General features: G+C 33.4%; 2 protein-coding genes across 5 annotated transcripts in view; both read right to left on the bottom strand.

The window, feature by feature from the left end:
* Positions 1-919: 919 nt before the first annotated feature.
* LOC127705510 (titin homolog) overlaps positions 920-16,771 on the bottom strand; it is a 141,387-nt gene continuing 125,535 nt past the window's right edge. The window contains exons 4-9 of the mRNA XM_052209837.1: positions 14,529-15,247; positions 12,373-12,481; positions 8,994-9,053; positions 7,667-8,575; positions 7,031-7,459; positions 920-927 (exon numbers count right to left, since the gene is read on the bottom strand). Coding sequence (XP_052065797.1) covers positions 920-927; positions 7,031-7,459; positions 7,667-8,575; positions 8,994-9,053; positions 12,373-12,481; positions 14,529-15,247 — 2,234 coding nt within the window. The remainder of the gene's footprint in view (positions 928-7,030; positions 7,460-7,666; positions 8,576-8,993; positions 9,054-12,372; positions 12,482-14,528; positions 15,248-16,771) is intronic.
* The window catches only part of LOC127706963 (uncharacterized), a 99,140-nt gene continuing 91,374 nt past the window's right edge, over positions 9,006-16,771 (bottom strand). For all 4 annotated transcript variants that reach the window (XR_007984674.1, XR_007984676.1, XR_007984675.1 and 1 more), the window contains 2 exons: positions 12,373-12,481; positions 9,006-9,053 (listed from right to left, as the gene is read on the bottom strand). The gene's annotated coding sequence lies outside the window, so the exon portion shown is untranslated. The remainder of the gene's footprint in view (positions 9,054-12,372; positions 12,482-16,771) is intronic.

The raw sequence follows: 16,771 nt of genomic DNA, 5'->3' as shown, positions 1-16,771 counted from the left end.
ATTTTATTTGATCTTTAAACTCTTAGTTTCATAGGTAAATTATATCTGCGATCAAATAACCCAAACTAAGTATGTTTAAAAACCACGAATAAAATCTTCCCGAGCACTTACAACTAAACAACTTCGATCATCTTTATGACCTTACAGGTTATTGCCATGTTCACTTTAAGACTAAATTATGTACTCAACGCTCATTAAATCAGCAATACTTTTTACTGCACCAGATGACATTTTGACAACTAGAGTCTTTTCAGTGATTATCTCGTTCTAAGTATTTTAAAATCCGAAACATAATAAAACGCTGGAAAGCTTTCAAACATGCGTGAGGGAGTTACATTCCTTAATTAATGATTCCCCGATTTGAATAATAGTAAATTTTAATTAAACAATATAAATTGCATTTGCAACAACAAAATATGTATTATGAAATTATGTTTTAGAACAAAGACAGCTTGGGATGCCACATGTGGAGCCTAACCCCCTTCCCCCCCCCCCCCCCCCCCCCCAAGTTTTTTGGTTGCGTTCGTGAAGTCTTTAGTTTTTCTATATTGTGTTTTGTATACTGTTGTTTGTCTTTAGGTCTTTTTCCCTTTTTTTGCCAAGGCGTTGTCAGTGAGATTGAGGTGTAATACCACCAAATCATCCGGTTGTTACGAAAACGGGTCGAAAAAAATATTCCCTTGAATTTCACAATTGTAGGAAATTAATCCTAAATTTCATTGCAGTAAAAAAATTTGGAGTCATAAACATATATCTTGGGTGTTTCAAAGCACCATTATGTTTTTATTTGGTGTTTCCAGAGACATATAATACAAGTAGAGTATTATATGTCTCTGGTGTTTCTATAGAATATTTTGGAAACGTGAGGGGTTACATGGTTACTATTTAGCTTGTACACAAGGGGTGAAAATTTGATTGGTTAACTTCCTGTGATGGTTATTTATATGCAATGAAATGTAATGTGAAATTTTGTCCATAGTACCGGACAAGATAAAACTTTACTCATGCCAAGTATTTCTTTATTTGAAATAAAGCTAAATTCTGCATAATTTTTTGAAAAGTGCAAATTTAACAAAGACTAATAGGGGAAAATCAAAGGTGGTATCACACCTTGAATGTTCCTTTGGTATCTTTCGTCTCTCTTTTATATCTGTAATGTGTACTAGTCTTTTGTCTTTTTGTGCTTTGTGCCAATCTATTGAATGAAGCAATCAATTTTCATATATATTTGTCATCGATTCTAGTTTGAAGTCGTCAATCTGTGTCAGTATTTAGGGAAAGATCAAGATATGAAGCAGACCTTGTTCTAGTTGTATCCTCAATATCAAGCTCACTAGGATATATGGGATGTAAGCACTGATTGAAATGTGGGTTATTGAGTGACTGAACATCAATACACTAAAATATATCTGAAAGTTATATTTAATAAAATTCTCCGCTGGGCGCAGCTTGATACGACCGCAGAGGTCGAACCCTGAACAGTTGAGGCAAGTATGGACACAACATTCAAGCTTGATACCCCCTTATGAATCATCACCCCCAAATTCAATCCCAGCCTTCCCTTTGTGGTATGGTACCTTGCAGTACAATTTCAGAGAGATCCATACACTTGAACACAAGTTATTGTCTGGGAACTAGAAAAATGATTACTTTTGGCCCCTTATTCCTTAACATTTTGGGTAATTACCCCCAAACTCAATTCCAGCTTTCCCTTTGTGATATGGAACCTTGTAGTACAATTTCAGAAAGACCCATACACTTACACACAAGTAATTGTAATGAAACTAAAAAAATGCTTGTTTTTTGCCCCTTTTTTGGCTCCTAATTCCTAAAATTTTGAGGCAATTACCCCTAAAATCAATCCCAGCATTTCCTTTGTGATATGGAACCTTGTGGTACAATGTCAGAGAGATCCATACACTAACACACAAGTTATTGTCTGGAAGTTACAAAAATGCTTATTTTTGGCCCCTAATTCCTTAACTGTGGGTACCATAACCCCCAAAATCAATCCCAACCTTCCTTTTGTGGTATTGAACCTTATGGTAAAATGTCATAGAGATCCATACACTTAAACTTAAGTTATTGTGCGAAAACCAATGCGTCTTCGGACGACGACGCCAACGTCATACCAATATACTACCACAAAATTTTTTTGCGGTCGTATAAAAACTTTGACAGACACTTTTTTCTTTTGTCTTAGAGAAGGTCCTGTATGAATTTCTGCTTCATGTGAGTACAGAAAAAATATGGTTTGTAGGTTGCACAGTTAGAACTCATTGTGAAACCGACATCCAGCTGAAATATTAATCCATCAACAACTCCACAAATATGTTGTCGATCAAAATTGGGGCTTTTGATTTTCTTGTTTGAGCTCTTTCACATTTTGGCATTCCGGAGTTGACAGTTGTACGGTGGTAACCTATAGTTATTTGACATCCACAGCATTTCGACTCTGATGGATAGATATCTCATTAACAATCATATCACATATAATTATTTAATATACAGTCTCAAACAATTAACGTGTGTCAACACTATATGTCATCCAATAAATTGGACTGACATTTGCCACTTTGTTGACCAATTTTTTTATCGTTTCTTGCCCATATGGCAAACAAACCTGATAAAAAGGCTATTAAATGGCAATAACCCCTATAGGGAGCCAATTGACAATGTCATGTATGTTGATCTATTTGTACATCTTGTCTTGCTGATCATTGTTGCTTTTTAAAGTTTCTATCTTTTACAGCTTTCAAGATGATTAGCAAAAACGCTAAAAATTGTGTTTTAATGACAAAACATATAAAAAGTCGACTTGTAACCATGACATCTTATTTGTGGATCCTTTTTTGTTGATTATTTTTGCTTTTTTAAATTTCGATCTATGTGTCATAATTTTCAAGTTGTAGGCAAAAATGCAAAATATCATTGTAAAATAAATGATGAAAACATAATCTTTCGATCAGTTTACTTGAGGTCTAAAGCTGGCCTGTCAGATACTGCTAGTAATCCTTTGATTTATGTTGATTGTTGTCATTTTGTTTAGTTTCTTCTGTAACTTATTCTTACATCGGACTCAGACTTCTTTTAAACTGAGTTTTACTGTGAGTATTGCTGTGTGTTTGTATATTCCACATTGGCTAGAGGTATTAGGGAAGGGTTGAGATCTCACATGATGTGTTTAACCCCGCCGCATGTTTGCGCCTGTCTCCAAGTCAGGAACCACTGGCCTCTGTTAGTCGTATGTTTTTTTCAATGTTGGTTCATTTATATGTTACAGAGTTTGGCGTGGTGTTCATTTTGCTGGACTAGTTTATATTTTTGTTTAGGGTCCAGCTGAAGCCGCCTCTGGGTGCGAAATTTTCTCATTGCGTTGAAGACCCATTGGTGCCTTGTGCTGTTTTCTGCTCTTTTTTCGGGTTGTTGTCTCTTTTTCCATTCTTAACTGTATCATCATTAAAGCGCGAAAACTTCAATTTGGGATCGGTTGACCATTTCAGCCATGTTGACCTATTTAACTGAGATCTTGTAATGCTGATAATTTTTGTTAACAAAAGTTTCAACCTTTCTATTCTAGTTCTCAAAATAATAGGTAGAAAATTTAAAGAAGAAAAAATTAACTGTAATTCAGCAATTGTCGTTGGTTCGTGTAGGCCCTTTTTTTTTTTTCTGAACATGTTTTGTTACTACTTAGCCAACACGGCCACAGAGCTCCTGTACATTTGGAACTATATGATATAGATCTTTATTTTCTAGCCACTTAAAAGATGGGCTTAGATGTGTTTTGTTTTTTTTTTGTTGTTTGCTTGCTGTCTAGCATATGTATATCCCACATCTCCTTTTATTTATATACAATAAAAGAACACTTTCGATATATAATGATTTAATATATTGCAAGTTTGAAATCCATACAACTGTATTTACAAATGACAAACTTGTCTGCATAGTTTGATCTAATAGGCTATTCAAGAAAGGAAGGGGGCTTTCATTAAATGAAATACAAATTTCCCATCCCTTATCCAACGAAACCTCAATAAACAATTTAGGTATTTCCCTTCTTAAATATTTGTTTAAGTAATGTGACCTCTCATCATCAATACATAATTCAGTTTTGAGTCTTTTAACGAACTCTGCCCTCACAAACTGTTTTTAAGGTAAATTGGGTGTCTTTTTCTTTGCATCCCTTCTGGGCATGTTGCAAAAATGCTATTTTGGTTTAAAAATGTTTTTCCCAATATCATTCAATATACAACAGAAACATCAAAATCTTGAAATTTTAAGATTATACTATCAAACAATTAAGGATGTTAGCTTCTCTGTTTCAAAATAACAAGCTTTTTAAAAAACTGTTATAAATTGATAGTATACAAATATATGAGCTAAAAAAGCATAAAAAAATGAAGGATGCGTGTGATTGTTTTCGAGATATAAACCTTTGAAAATTTGGCTGGTAATGATTCTCTCTAGAATTTCCCTACATTTAACATTGAGGCCTTTTTTCTTTCAAAAACTATGAAAAAATAACAAGGATTTTATAAGATTTTCAAATATGGCTTTTTAAACTATATGTAATAAAATCATGAAAAGAAAAGTAGGGTTAGCAGGCAAAATTTGTTAATGGCAGTACATGAATAAAACCAGAAGATTCCGAAAATCTGGCAAATAATTCAAAAACAAGAGGGGCAACATCCTTAAGTGTATCTAAATTTTCAGAAAAAAAATCAATTTAAAAATCAAGGGCATATAATAAAACTGAGTTTGAAAGAACAATTTGTGTTTCATCTTTTATTTTTTAAGATAATAATGCATGTGACTCCCTATTTTAATTTCATATCTGAAGTATTTATTGAAAGAAAATCTCTCATGGAATTTTAACCAATTCTATCGTTTAATGTTTCCTCATTAAGGAGAAATTAAGTTTCTTCTATATAACTGTGTCAGATACCTTTAATTTCAATGCATTTCAAAGAAAAAAAAAGGTCAGTAACCCCCTATTTTTATATTGAAATTTGAAAGTACACTGACCCAGAGGTCCTTTAAAGTCTAAAGCTAATGGTACAATGTATGTAAATGGTAGTCCAGTATTCATAGGAATATAATCTGAAGGTGAAAATGCTTGTTTCAGGTACCGGTAATATAACTATTGGTTTACTACAGTTCCATCTGAGCGATTCTATATTCAAACACGTGATATTTCTTAAAACATTCCTAAAAGGAAGATTTTATACACACAGAAGAAGAAGTATACTTAACAACAAAATTATTTTCATTTACCTGTGTATAATATGACGCAGGTTTTTTCAAAAGTGATGATTTTCTAAATATTGTTTAAAATTTCACAGTGGTATCATACTTGAACTTTGTTTAAACCTGTTTATTTACTTTTGACCTTTATCATTTATCCCTTATAATTTTTATTAACTATGTATTTGCATTCAGATATCACAGATCAAAGTTATTTGTTCATTGTGTGTTAATTAACGTTTTTTGATTGAGTTAAGCCTTCCAATTGATATTTTATGTCTTTCTATGTTGTGATGTTATACTATTGTTTCAGAAAAAGGGAGAAGGTTTGGTACCATTAAAACGTTTAATCCCGCTGCAAATGTTTGCACCTGTCCCAAGTCAGGAATCTGATGTACAGTAGTTGTCGTCTGTTTATGTAGTCCATACATGTTTCTTGTTTCTCGTTTTTATATAGATTAGACCGTTGGTTTTCCCGTTTGAATGGTTTTACACTAGTAATTTTTAGGGCCCTTTATAGCTTGCTGTTCGGTATGAGCCAATGCTCCGTGTTGAAGGCCGTACCTTGACCTATAATGGTTTACTTTTATAAATTGTTACTTGGATGGAGAGTTGTCTCATTGGCACTCATACCACATCTTCCTATATCTAAGTACTTAAGTTACAGTGGATTCATTTTTATTCATGGTGTTCCAATTTTCGTTGATTTCGTAGGTAAAGCAAGGTCAACCAGGATTTAAAATATTATGTACACTGATCATGTGCTTTTCTAATGCTGATTTAGAGCTATGAGCAACATTAACAACACTATCAATATCAAATTCACTGAAATTGCCCCACTGGTCACTATCTTCTAAACCTTTTTGCATTGCCATTTGCATCAAACCTTTAATAGGTGAACTATTAGGCTCCTTTTTAATGTTGACAACTGTTTTTTTTTTAACTGGGGAACCAGTCTGGGATCCAGTAATTTCTGTCATAATCATTTCTGTTTCAATGTCTCTGTACGACCTATTGAACTTCCTTGGACAAATCTCAGAGTTCCTATTAATAGTATGGACCAAGGAGTCAATGTCGAGGATGTCAGGATGTTCTGTCTTGATCTGGGATGGATCAATTGGCACGACTACTGATTCTTCGCTCTTTTTCCTTTCCTCCATTCTTTTACTTTTTCTAAAAATATCTCTTTCAGAGTTTTTGTTTACATCAGTATTTTCCACGGGAAATGTCGGAGTCATGATACCAGTAACTGAGCTTGTTTCACTGTTCAAGTCATCTTCAGATAGAAATTTTTGATGTCATCTGTGATTTTGGTTGTTCCTTCCTTTTTGTCACTTACATGACTTATTGCCAATTTTTCTCTCCTTATTTTAGATTCTACTGTTTCTATCTTTCCTTTATGTTCTCTTATTTTTGTTTCTGTCTTTCCTTTTTGTTCTCTTATTTTTGTTTCTATTGTTTCTGTCTTTCCTTTTTGTTCTCTTGTTTTTGTTTCTAATGTTTCTGTCTTTCCTTTTCCTTCTCTTTTATTTGTTTGGACTGTTTCTGTGTTTCCTTTTTCTTCACCACTTTTTTTTTCTTTCCTCTTTGTGCGATTTGATATGTTTGATCAAAATAGACGTTGTATCAAAAGATTGAGTACAAAGTTTACATCCAAATCTTTTACGGCTCAATTTGATATTATGTACACTGATCATGTGCTTTTCTAATGCTGATTTAGAGCTATGGATTTCTTTACAAAGTTTACATTTCATTGTCAATTCTATAGTATTAGAAGCATTACTTAAGCTTCCCTCCAATTTCTTCGATGGTTCATGCAGTTTTTTTTCCTTTTTATTTTCTTTCTTCTTTACCTCAACAGATATCATTTTAGTCTCAGGTCTTTTTATGGAATCTTTCTTTTTGTCGCAGTTTTCAGTTTTGTCATTGTGCTTTGACTTTTTACTGGCAATGTTTTCCTCTTCATTTGCTTTCCTCTTTAGATTTTTTGATGATTTTATTTGCTTGTCATCATCTCCTTTTTTGGAACCACTTTTATCAGGAAAATTCTTGTACTTTTCAGAATTTTCTCCTTTGACTTCTTTATGCTTTTCTGAATTTCCATGTTTATGCTTATCTGATTGTCCATGTTTAGATTTTTCTGAATATCCATGTTTATGCTTTTCTGAATTCCCAGGTTTATGCTTCTCTGATTGTCCATGTTTAGGTTTTTCTGAAATTCCATGCATATGTATTTCTGAATGCGGATGTTTAGGTTTTTCTGAATGTTTATGTTTGTCTGAATATTCCCAACTGTCATTTTCATGTTTTCTGTCCTGTTTTCTATTTCCATCTGTAGAAGATTTTATATGTCGACTCTCATTATCTGATCTTTCTTTTTCTTTATTCTCTACTTAAATTTTTGTCAGTTTACTTTCACTTTCAGATTTTTCTATTTGTTTAGGACGAGATTTCTCCTTTCTCCTTTCATTTTCAATTTCTAACTTTTTTGTCACTTCTTTGTCAATCTCTTTATCAGTCTCATTTGCTTCCAGATTTTTATCCAACCTTGATAAATTCAGTTTCAAAACTTTGGCTTTGTGGTCAATAACACATTTAGACTTTTTGTGATCTTTTACTTCATCTTTGTCTTGTCTTTTCATGCATTTTGGACCAATTTTGGGTTTCTTTGCAACATTTTTAAAATCAGAAATGTCTCCACTTCTCTTTAAATCATGTACACTACTGTTCATGTCTTCCTTTCCAGACTCTGCATTTTTCTGTAAATTCAGCAGTTTAGACTGAATGTCTTTATCAGTGTCCAAAACCACAGAACAGTCTTTTAATTTATAGTTCTTTTTCATTTTTGGTGATAATGATAAAGAGTAATCTCCCTTTTTATTTGGAGATTTACTTCCTTTGTTGTCATCTGTCAGTTGCAGGCCAACAATTGTTTTAGGTTTAGCTGACAATGATGGCTGTTGAGGAGCATTGTTCTTCGAAGTACTGACTGAATGCGATTTTCTATTTGTATAATGAACAAGAGCTTCAATATCATCCATCTGTAAATATGCCTCTTCCTCTAGTTGCCTCCCCTGTATTTCTTCTTTCACAATAGTGATATTACTATCTTCTAGTTCTCTCCCATGGTTTTCTCTATTCACAAAATTTACAATGCCATCTTCAAGTTGCCTTCCTTGGTCTTCTATTTTCACAATATTTACATGACAATCAGCCAGTTGCCTCCCCTGGTCTTCTACTTTCACAATATTTACATGACAGTCTGCCAGTTGTCTCCCCTCGTCTCTTCTATTGACAACATTAACAACACTATCAAATATCAAATTCACTGAAATTGCCCCACTGGTCACTATCTTCTAAACCTTTTTGCATTGCCATTTGCATCAAACCTTTGATAGGTGAACTATTAGGCTCCTTTTTAATGTTGACAACTGTTTCTTTTTGAACTGGGGAACCAGTCTGGGATCCAGTAATTTCTGTCATAATCATTTCTGTTTCAATGTCTCTGTACGACCTATTGAACTTCCTTGGACAAATCTCAGAGTTCCTATTAATAGTATGGACCAAGGAGTCAATGTCGAAGATGTCAGGATGTTCTGTCTTGATCTGGGATGGATCAATCCGCAGGACTACTGATTCTTAGCTCTTTTTCCTTTCCTCCATTCTTTTACTTTTTCTATAAATATCTCTTTCAGAGTTTTTGTTTACATTGGTATTTTCCACGGGAAATGTCGGAGTCATGATACCAGTAACTGAGCTTGTTTCACTGTTTAAGTCATCCTCAGATAGAAATTCTGTATCATCACCTGAAAAAATAAAAATAAAAATATATTTATTATTGTTCGTATATCAATAAATGATATATCAACTTACATTTGTTTATATAGTACGCCATTTTAAAAATCTTTATTTTTTATTCTGCACATTGCCAAACAAAAATTGTGAAAATTAAAGAACCTTAGTGAGCGCGCTCACATACCCCACATCCCCACATTGTCATTGGAGAAATAAAATATGTGTAAGAAAAAAAAATTGTATAAGAAAAAAAAATTGAATCATAATTTCCTGTCAATATGGAACCCCCCCTTTTTTTTGGACGATCAATGCATTTGAATGGGGACATATAGTTGGAACCCCCCCTTTATCCTGGGTTGGGAACCCCCCCTTTTAAAAATGGCTGGATCCGCCCCTCTGGTATAATAACCAATGAGACAACTCTCCAATAGAGACCATATGATATATAAGTTATTAAGTTCATGTCATCGTACAACATTCAACAGTGAGCAAAACCCATACTGCATAGCAAGCTTTAAAAGGCAGAAAAATAACAAATGTCTAACAATTTAAACAAGTAAAGAAACTGGCCTGATTTATGTACAAAACAATAAAAATATGATACTGTATATGAAACAACAAGCACACTGAATTACAGGTCCTAACTTGGAATAGGGACATACAGAATGTAAAAAGGTAAAACCACACTGAATTACAGGTCCTAACTTGGAACAGGCACATACAGAATGTAACAAGGTAAAACCACACTGAATTACAGGTCCTAACTTGGAACAGGCACATACAGAATGTAACAGGGTTAACATAAAAATAAGAAGATGTGGTATGATTCACAGATTGTCAATGAAACAACTCTCCACCAGAGACCAAATAAGGTGGAAGTTAAAAACTATAGGTCACTGTACAGCCTTCAACAATGAGCAATGAGCAAAACAAGTTTGCATGTAGCCTTCTCTCCCATCTAGTCTTAGACAGTGGTGTAACAGCAAACATAAAATCAAATGATAAAAATATGTAGAAAATGTGGATTGTGTCCACATGTGGACACAGATGATGCCCCCGCTTACAAATCATATAGTTATAAAGGGACATAACTGAAGAACGGTAAAAGTGATGCTACCCAAATTTGAACTTGATCTGAGTTTTGTGGTAATAAGCATTGTGTGTAAGTCTCATAACGTTTGGTTGAGGCTAACTTAAGAAGAGAACAGAAACTAAAAATTCAGCAATTTTTCTATTTGTAAATACGCATAACTCTAAAACGGTTGTGTATAAGTTTTATAACATTTGGTTGAGATAAACTAAAGTTAGAGAACGGAAACCAATAAACTGCTTCGCTGAGTGCAGCTAGATACGCCCGCAGAGGTCCAACCCTGAACAGTTGGGGCAAAAATGGACACAATATTCAAGCTTGATTCAGGTCTGAATTTGGATTGTAATTAAATATTTGACATATTATGGGTTTCTGAATAAATGTAGTCAAAGATCTTGAAATTGGTAATATGAATTGAATTTATATTCAATTAAAGATTTCTTGCTGTTGTGCAATACTTAGTAAATCTGTTGTCAGACTATAAACAAATAAAGTTCAATTAATTCTCAATGTCATATCAGAAATTTATGAAAATAAAAAGGGAGCTTACATCAATAGATATAAACAATTCACCAAAGTTTCATGAGAATTGGTGACAGCATTTTTGAGTTATTGTCTGAAATTTGGAAAATCACCCCTTTTTTTAATATATAAAACCCCATAACTCAGAAATGTAGAATGTAAAATTTATAAAACTCTAAAGGGAGCTTACATCAATACATAAAAACAATTCACCAAAGTTTCATAAGAATTGCTGAAAGCATTTTTGAATTTTTGTCCGAAAACTGGAAAATCCCCCCCTTTTTTATGAATAAAACCCTGTAACTCCGAAATGTAAAATCTAAAATTTATAAAAATCGAAAGGGAGCTCATGTCAATAGATATAAAAAATTCACCACAATTTCTTGCAAGTTGGGGAAAGCATTCTTGACTTATTGTCCGAAAACTGGAAATCCCTTTTTTTAATGAATAAAACCCCATAACTCAGAAACATAAAATCTCAATTTTATAAAAAACGAAAGGGAGCTCACGTCAATAGATATAAACAATTCACCAAAGTTTTATGCAAATTGGTTAAAGCATTTTTGAGTTAATGTCCGACATGTTGACGACGGACAGACAGACAGACGGACAACGGTATACCAAAATACGTCCCGTAAACGGACGTATAAAAATTCAGCAATTTTTATGTTTATAAAGGGACATAACTCAAGAATGGTAAAAGTGTCGCCACCAAATTTCATACTTAATTTGTATTATGTAGTAATAAGCATTGTGTATAAGTTTCACAACATTTGGTTGAGGCAAACTAAAGTTAGAAAACGAAAACAAAAAATTAAACTGAGTTTTTTGGTAAAAAGCATTATATATACATTTCATTACATTAATTTAAGACAAACTAAAGTTAGAGAACGGAAACGAAAAAGTCAGCAATTTTTTCATTTGTAAATAGGCATAATTCTAGAACAGTAATCAAAGTGCTTGTAAGCACTGAATGGTAAAGATTGCTTTAATTTATCAGTAGGAAGTAAAATTGAATATTGCATTGTATAAAGCATTGGTTGTAGTTGATTCAACTACAATTATGCACAAAGAAAGATAACTCCAATTTTCAAAAAAGACTTTAAAATATTTTTAGAAATGAAGGGTAAAAATGCTTTAATTTATCAGTGGAAGGTAAAATTAAATCATGGACAAAGAAAGATAACTCCAATTTAAAAAATACTTGATATTTAGAAAAAAAAAATGAAAAATTCTGGATTTTTTTTCATTTGTAAAGGGCATAACTCTAGAACAGTAAAAGTTACGTCACCAAAATTCCAACTTGATCTGTATATTGTGGTAATAAGCATTGTGTATAAGATTCATAACATTTGGTTGAGGCAAACTTTAGTTAGAGAACGGAAACGAAAAATTTAGCAATTTTTCCATCTGTAAAGGGGCATAACTCTAGAATGGTAAAAGTGACGCCACCAAAATTCAAACTTGATCTGTATTTAGTGGTAATAAGCACTGTGTATAAGTTTCATAACATTTGGTTAAGGCAAACTAAAGTTAGAGAACAGAAACCAACTTTGGGACGTACTGACGGAAGTAGACGGACAAGGGAAAAACTTAATGCCCCCTCCCCTACTGTGGGGGCATAAAAATATGCTATTTTGACATTTAACTACATTAAACCTACCTATATTTTCAAGCCCCCTTCTAACAGTCCCCTTTCACATAATAAAGCTACTCACAGTGTGTGATATATCTTGGTGTATTTTCAGGCAATTGCTGCAGACCTAAATCTTCCAGTTCGTCATCTGAATCTGGTGATGTTTTAGTTACCAAACAACTGCTAAAAATCTGTAAATACATTTATGTAAATTATGATCATAAAAAGGTCATATTTATATATATATTTATACACAAGGTAGGTCAGATGTCATAATCCCTGTCATTTTAAATGGCATCAACTAAAAGGTCAAGATTAGATCAACCAACATTTGTTGACAAAAACATAAACAAGTTTACGTGGTTGGACATATAACATAATTAAGAAATAATTTATGCAAGCCATAGATTTGTTGGAAAATTTCACACGGCCTGGCCATTATGTTTGGATTTTATCTCGAGCGTTAGCCACAGGCCATGTGGAAATGATAACAAATCTATAGCTTGCATGAATTATTTCGATTCTAACGGGACAAATATGGTTATTTGAAAAACTGAAGTGAAGGTAAGATTGCCTTGTGTATTGCAGTTCTATTTTACCCCCTGTAAGATAAAAGCTAAAAATTTCAAATAAATCCAAGGCTTGCATGAATTATTTCTTAAATAACCACTAGAAATAAACTGTTATCACAGAGATATGTCTCGCCTTTTTGTAATTTCGATAATGCAAATGTTGAAATTAAAATAGCAATACTTTAACATGTAAGTTATGCAAATATTCAAAGTCGATGAACCATGACTGAATGCACATGGTTAAACAATCTCCATGGAATGAGATGTGCCAATGCTAATACAACTGCATACCAAATACCATTGACTTATCATAAGTCATTCCTTTTAAACAAACCTAAACACAAACATTAACTTGTAAACTATGTAAAAGTTTCAAAGTCAATGAACCATGATCAGGGGTGGGGCTATATAATCTCCATGGAAACGATATGTGCAAATGCCAATACATTAGCATACCAAATATCACTGACTTAACATTAGCAGTTCATCTTAAACTGATCTAATCACAAACTAATACATGTAAACTAAGCAAAAGTTTCAAAGTAAATAGACCATGACTGAGGGGGCGGGGCCAAATATTCTCCATGGAAATGAGATGTGCTAATGCTTATACAACTGAACACCATTAACATCTGCCTACCACTAACATGACTAATGGTTCCCCTTGAACTGACCTAATCACAAACTAATACATGTTAACTTAGCAAAATTTTCAAAGTCTATAGACCATGACTAAGGGGGCGGAGCCAAATAATCTCCATGGAAATGAGATATGGCAATGCTTATACAACTGCATACCATATATCATTAACCTACCACTAGTGGTTCCCCATAAATTGACCTAATCACAAACTAATACATGTAAACTATGAAAAGTTTCAAAGTCAATAGACCTTGACTGAGGGGGCGGGGCCAAATAATCTCCATGGTAATGAGATGTGCCAATGTTAATACAACTGCATACCAAATATCATTGACCTACCACTAGTGGTTCACCATGAACTAGACCTTATCACAAACTAATACATTGTTGACGTCGCCGCCGCCGATTCCGGAAACATCATACCTATGTCTCGCTTTTTGACTCCGTCAAGGCAAGACAAAAATGTGTTCAATCCTTATAATTCTTAATCCAAATATTTTTTTCGTTGGCTATTTACTGTCAAATCCACAGTTGACATGTTGTAACTATGGAGTGACACGCCATGTTGAATTGCTGAAATCCAGGAATATAGGCAACAGTAGTATACCGCTGTTCAAAAGTCATAAATCAATTGAGAGAAAACAAATCCGGGTTACAACAGAAATACTGAAGTGCAACAAAAACAAACGCCAACATACATAGAAATGAACTACATGAATGTGTGAATGATGCAATAGAATAGAAAATGAAACAACACCTACCTCCAATTTCTTCGATGGTTCATGCAGTTTTTCTTCCTTTTTATTTTCTTTCTTCTTTATCTCAACAGATATTATTTTAGTCTCAGGTCTTTTTATGGAATCTTTCTTTTCGTCATAGTTTTCAGTTTTGTCATTGTGCTTTGAGATTTTACTGGCAATGTTTTCCTCTTCATTTGCTTTACTCTTTAGATTTTTTGGTGATTTTATTTGCTTGTCATCATCTCCTTTTTTGGAACCACTTTTATCAGGAAAATTCTTGTACTTTTTTAGAATTTTCTCCTTTGACTTCTTTATGCTTTTCTGAATTTCCATGTTTATGTTTATCTGATTGTCCATGTTTAGATTTTTCTGAATATCCATGTTTATGCTTTTCTGAATTCCCATGTTTATGCTTTTCTGAATTCCCATGTTTATGCTTCTCTGATTGTCCATGTTTAGGTTTTTCTGAAATTCCATGCGTATGGTTTTCTGAATGCGGATGTTTAGGTTTTTCTGAATGTTTATGTTTGTCTGAATATTCCCGACTGTAATTTTCATGTTTTCTGTCCTGTTTTCTATTTCCATCTGTAGAAGATTTTATATGACGACTCTCATTATCTGATCTTTCTTTTTCTCTATTCTCTACTGAAATTTTTGTCGGTTTACTTTCACTTTCAGATTTTTCCTTATGTTTAGGACGAGATTTCTCCTTTCTCCTTTCATTTTCAATTTCTAACTTTTTTGTCACTTCTTTGTCAATCTCTTTATCAGTCTCATTTGCTTCCAGATTTTTATCCAACCTTGATAAATTCAGTTTCAAAACTTTGGCTTTGTGGTCAATAACAAATTTAGACTTTTTGTGATCTTTTACTTCATCTTTGTCTTGTCTTTTCATGCATTTTGGACCAATTTTGGGTTTCTTTGCAACATTTTTAAAATCAGAAATGTCTCCACTTCTCTTTAAATCATGTACACAACTGTTCATGTCTTTCTTTCCAGACTCTGCATTTTTCTGTAAATTCAGCAGTTTAGACAGAATGTCTTTATCGGTGTCCAAAACCACAGAACAGTCTTTTAATTTATAGTTTTTTCATTTGAGGTGATAATGATAAAGAGTTATCTCCCTTTTTATTTGGAGATTCCTTTGTTGTCATCTGCCAATTGCAGGCCAACAATTGTTTTAGGTTAAGCTGACAATGATGGCTGTTGAGAAGCATTGTTCTTTGAAGGACTGACTGAATGCGATTTTCTATTTGTATAATGAACAAGAGCTTCAATATCATCCATCTGTAAATATGCCTCTTCCTCTAGTTGCCTCCCCTGTTTTTCTAGTTCTCTCCCATGGTTTCTCTATTCACAAAATTTACAATGCCATCTTCAAGTTGCCTTCCTTGGTCTTCTATTTTCACAATATTTACATGACAATCAGCCAGTTGCCTCCTCTGGTCTTCTACTTTCACAATATTTACATGACAATCTGCCAGTTGTCTCCCCTCGTATCTTCTATTGACAACATTAACAACACTATCAATATCAAATTCACTGAAATTGCCCCATTGGTCACTATCTTCTAAACCTTTTTGCATTGCCATTTGCATCAAACCTTTGATAGGTGAACTATTAGGCTCCTTTTTAATGTTGACAACTGTTTCTTTTTGAACTGGGGAACCAGTCTGGGATCCAGTAATTTCTGTCATAATCATTTCTGTTTCAATGTCTCTGTACGACCTATTGAACTTCCTTGGACAAATCTCAGAGTTCCTATTAATAGTATGGACCAAGGAGTCAATGTCGAAAGATGTCAGGATGTTCTGTCTTGATCTGGGATGGATCAATCGGCACGACTACTGATTCTTCGCTCTTTTTCCTTTCCTCCATTCTTTTACTTTTTCTATAAATATCTCTTTCAGAGTTTTTGTTTACATCGGTATTTTCCACGGGAAATGTCGGAGTCATGATACCAGTAACTGAGCTTGTTTCACTGTTCAAGTCATCTTCAGATAGAAATTTTGATGTCATCTGTGATTTGGTTGTTCCTTCCTTTTTGTCACTTACATGACATATTGCCAATTTTTCTCTCCTTATTTTTGATTCTACTGTTTCTATCTTTCCTTTATGTTCTCTTATTTTTGTTTCTGTCTTTCCTTTTTGTTCTCTTGTTTTTGTTTCTGTCTCTCCCTTTTGTTCTCTTGTTTTTATTTTCACTGTTTCTGTCTTTCCTTTTAGTTCTCTTGTTTTTGTTCCTTTTGTTTCTGTCTTTCCTTTTTGTTCTCTTATTTTTGTTTCTATTGTTTCTGTCTTTCCTTTTTGTTCTCTTGTTTTTGTTTCTAATGTTTCTGTCTTTCCTTTTCCTTCTCTTTTATTTGTTTGAACTGTTTCTGTGTTTCCTTCTTCTTCACCACTTTTTTTTCTTTCCTCTTTGTGTGATTCGATATGTTTGATCAATATAGACATTGTATCAAAAGATGGAGTACAAAGTTTACATCCAAATCTTTTACGGCCCAATTTGGTATTAGGTACACTGAT

The sequence above is a fragment of the Mytilus californianus genome, unplaced genomic scaffold (assembly GCF_021869535.1).
Source record: "Mytilus californianus isolate M0D057914Y unplaced genomic scaffold, xbMytCali1.0.p SCAF_6, whole genome shotgun sequence".
Classification (NCBI taxonomy): domain Eukaryota; kingdom Metazoa; phylum Mollusca; class Bivalvia; order Mytilida; family Mytilidae; genus Mytilus; species Mytilus californianus.
This window is presented reverse-complemented; position numbering and strand designations above follow the sequence as displayed.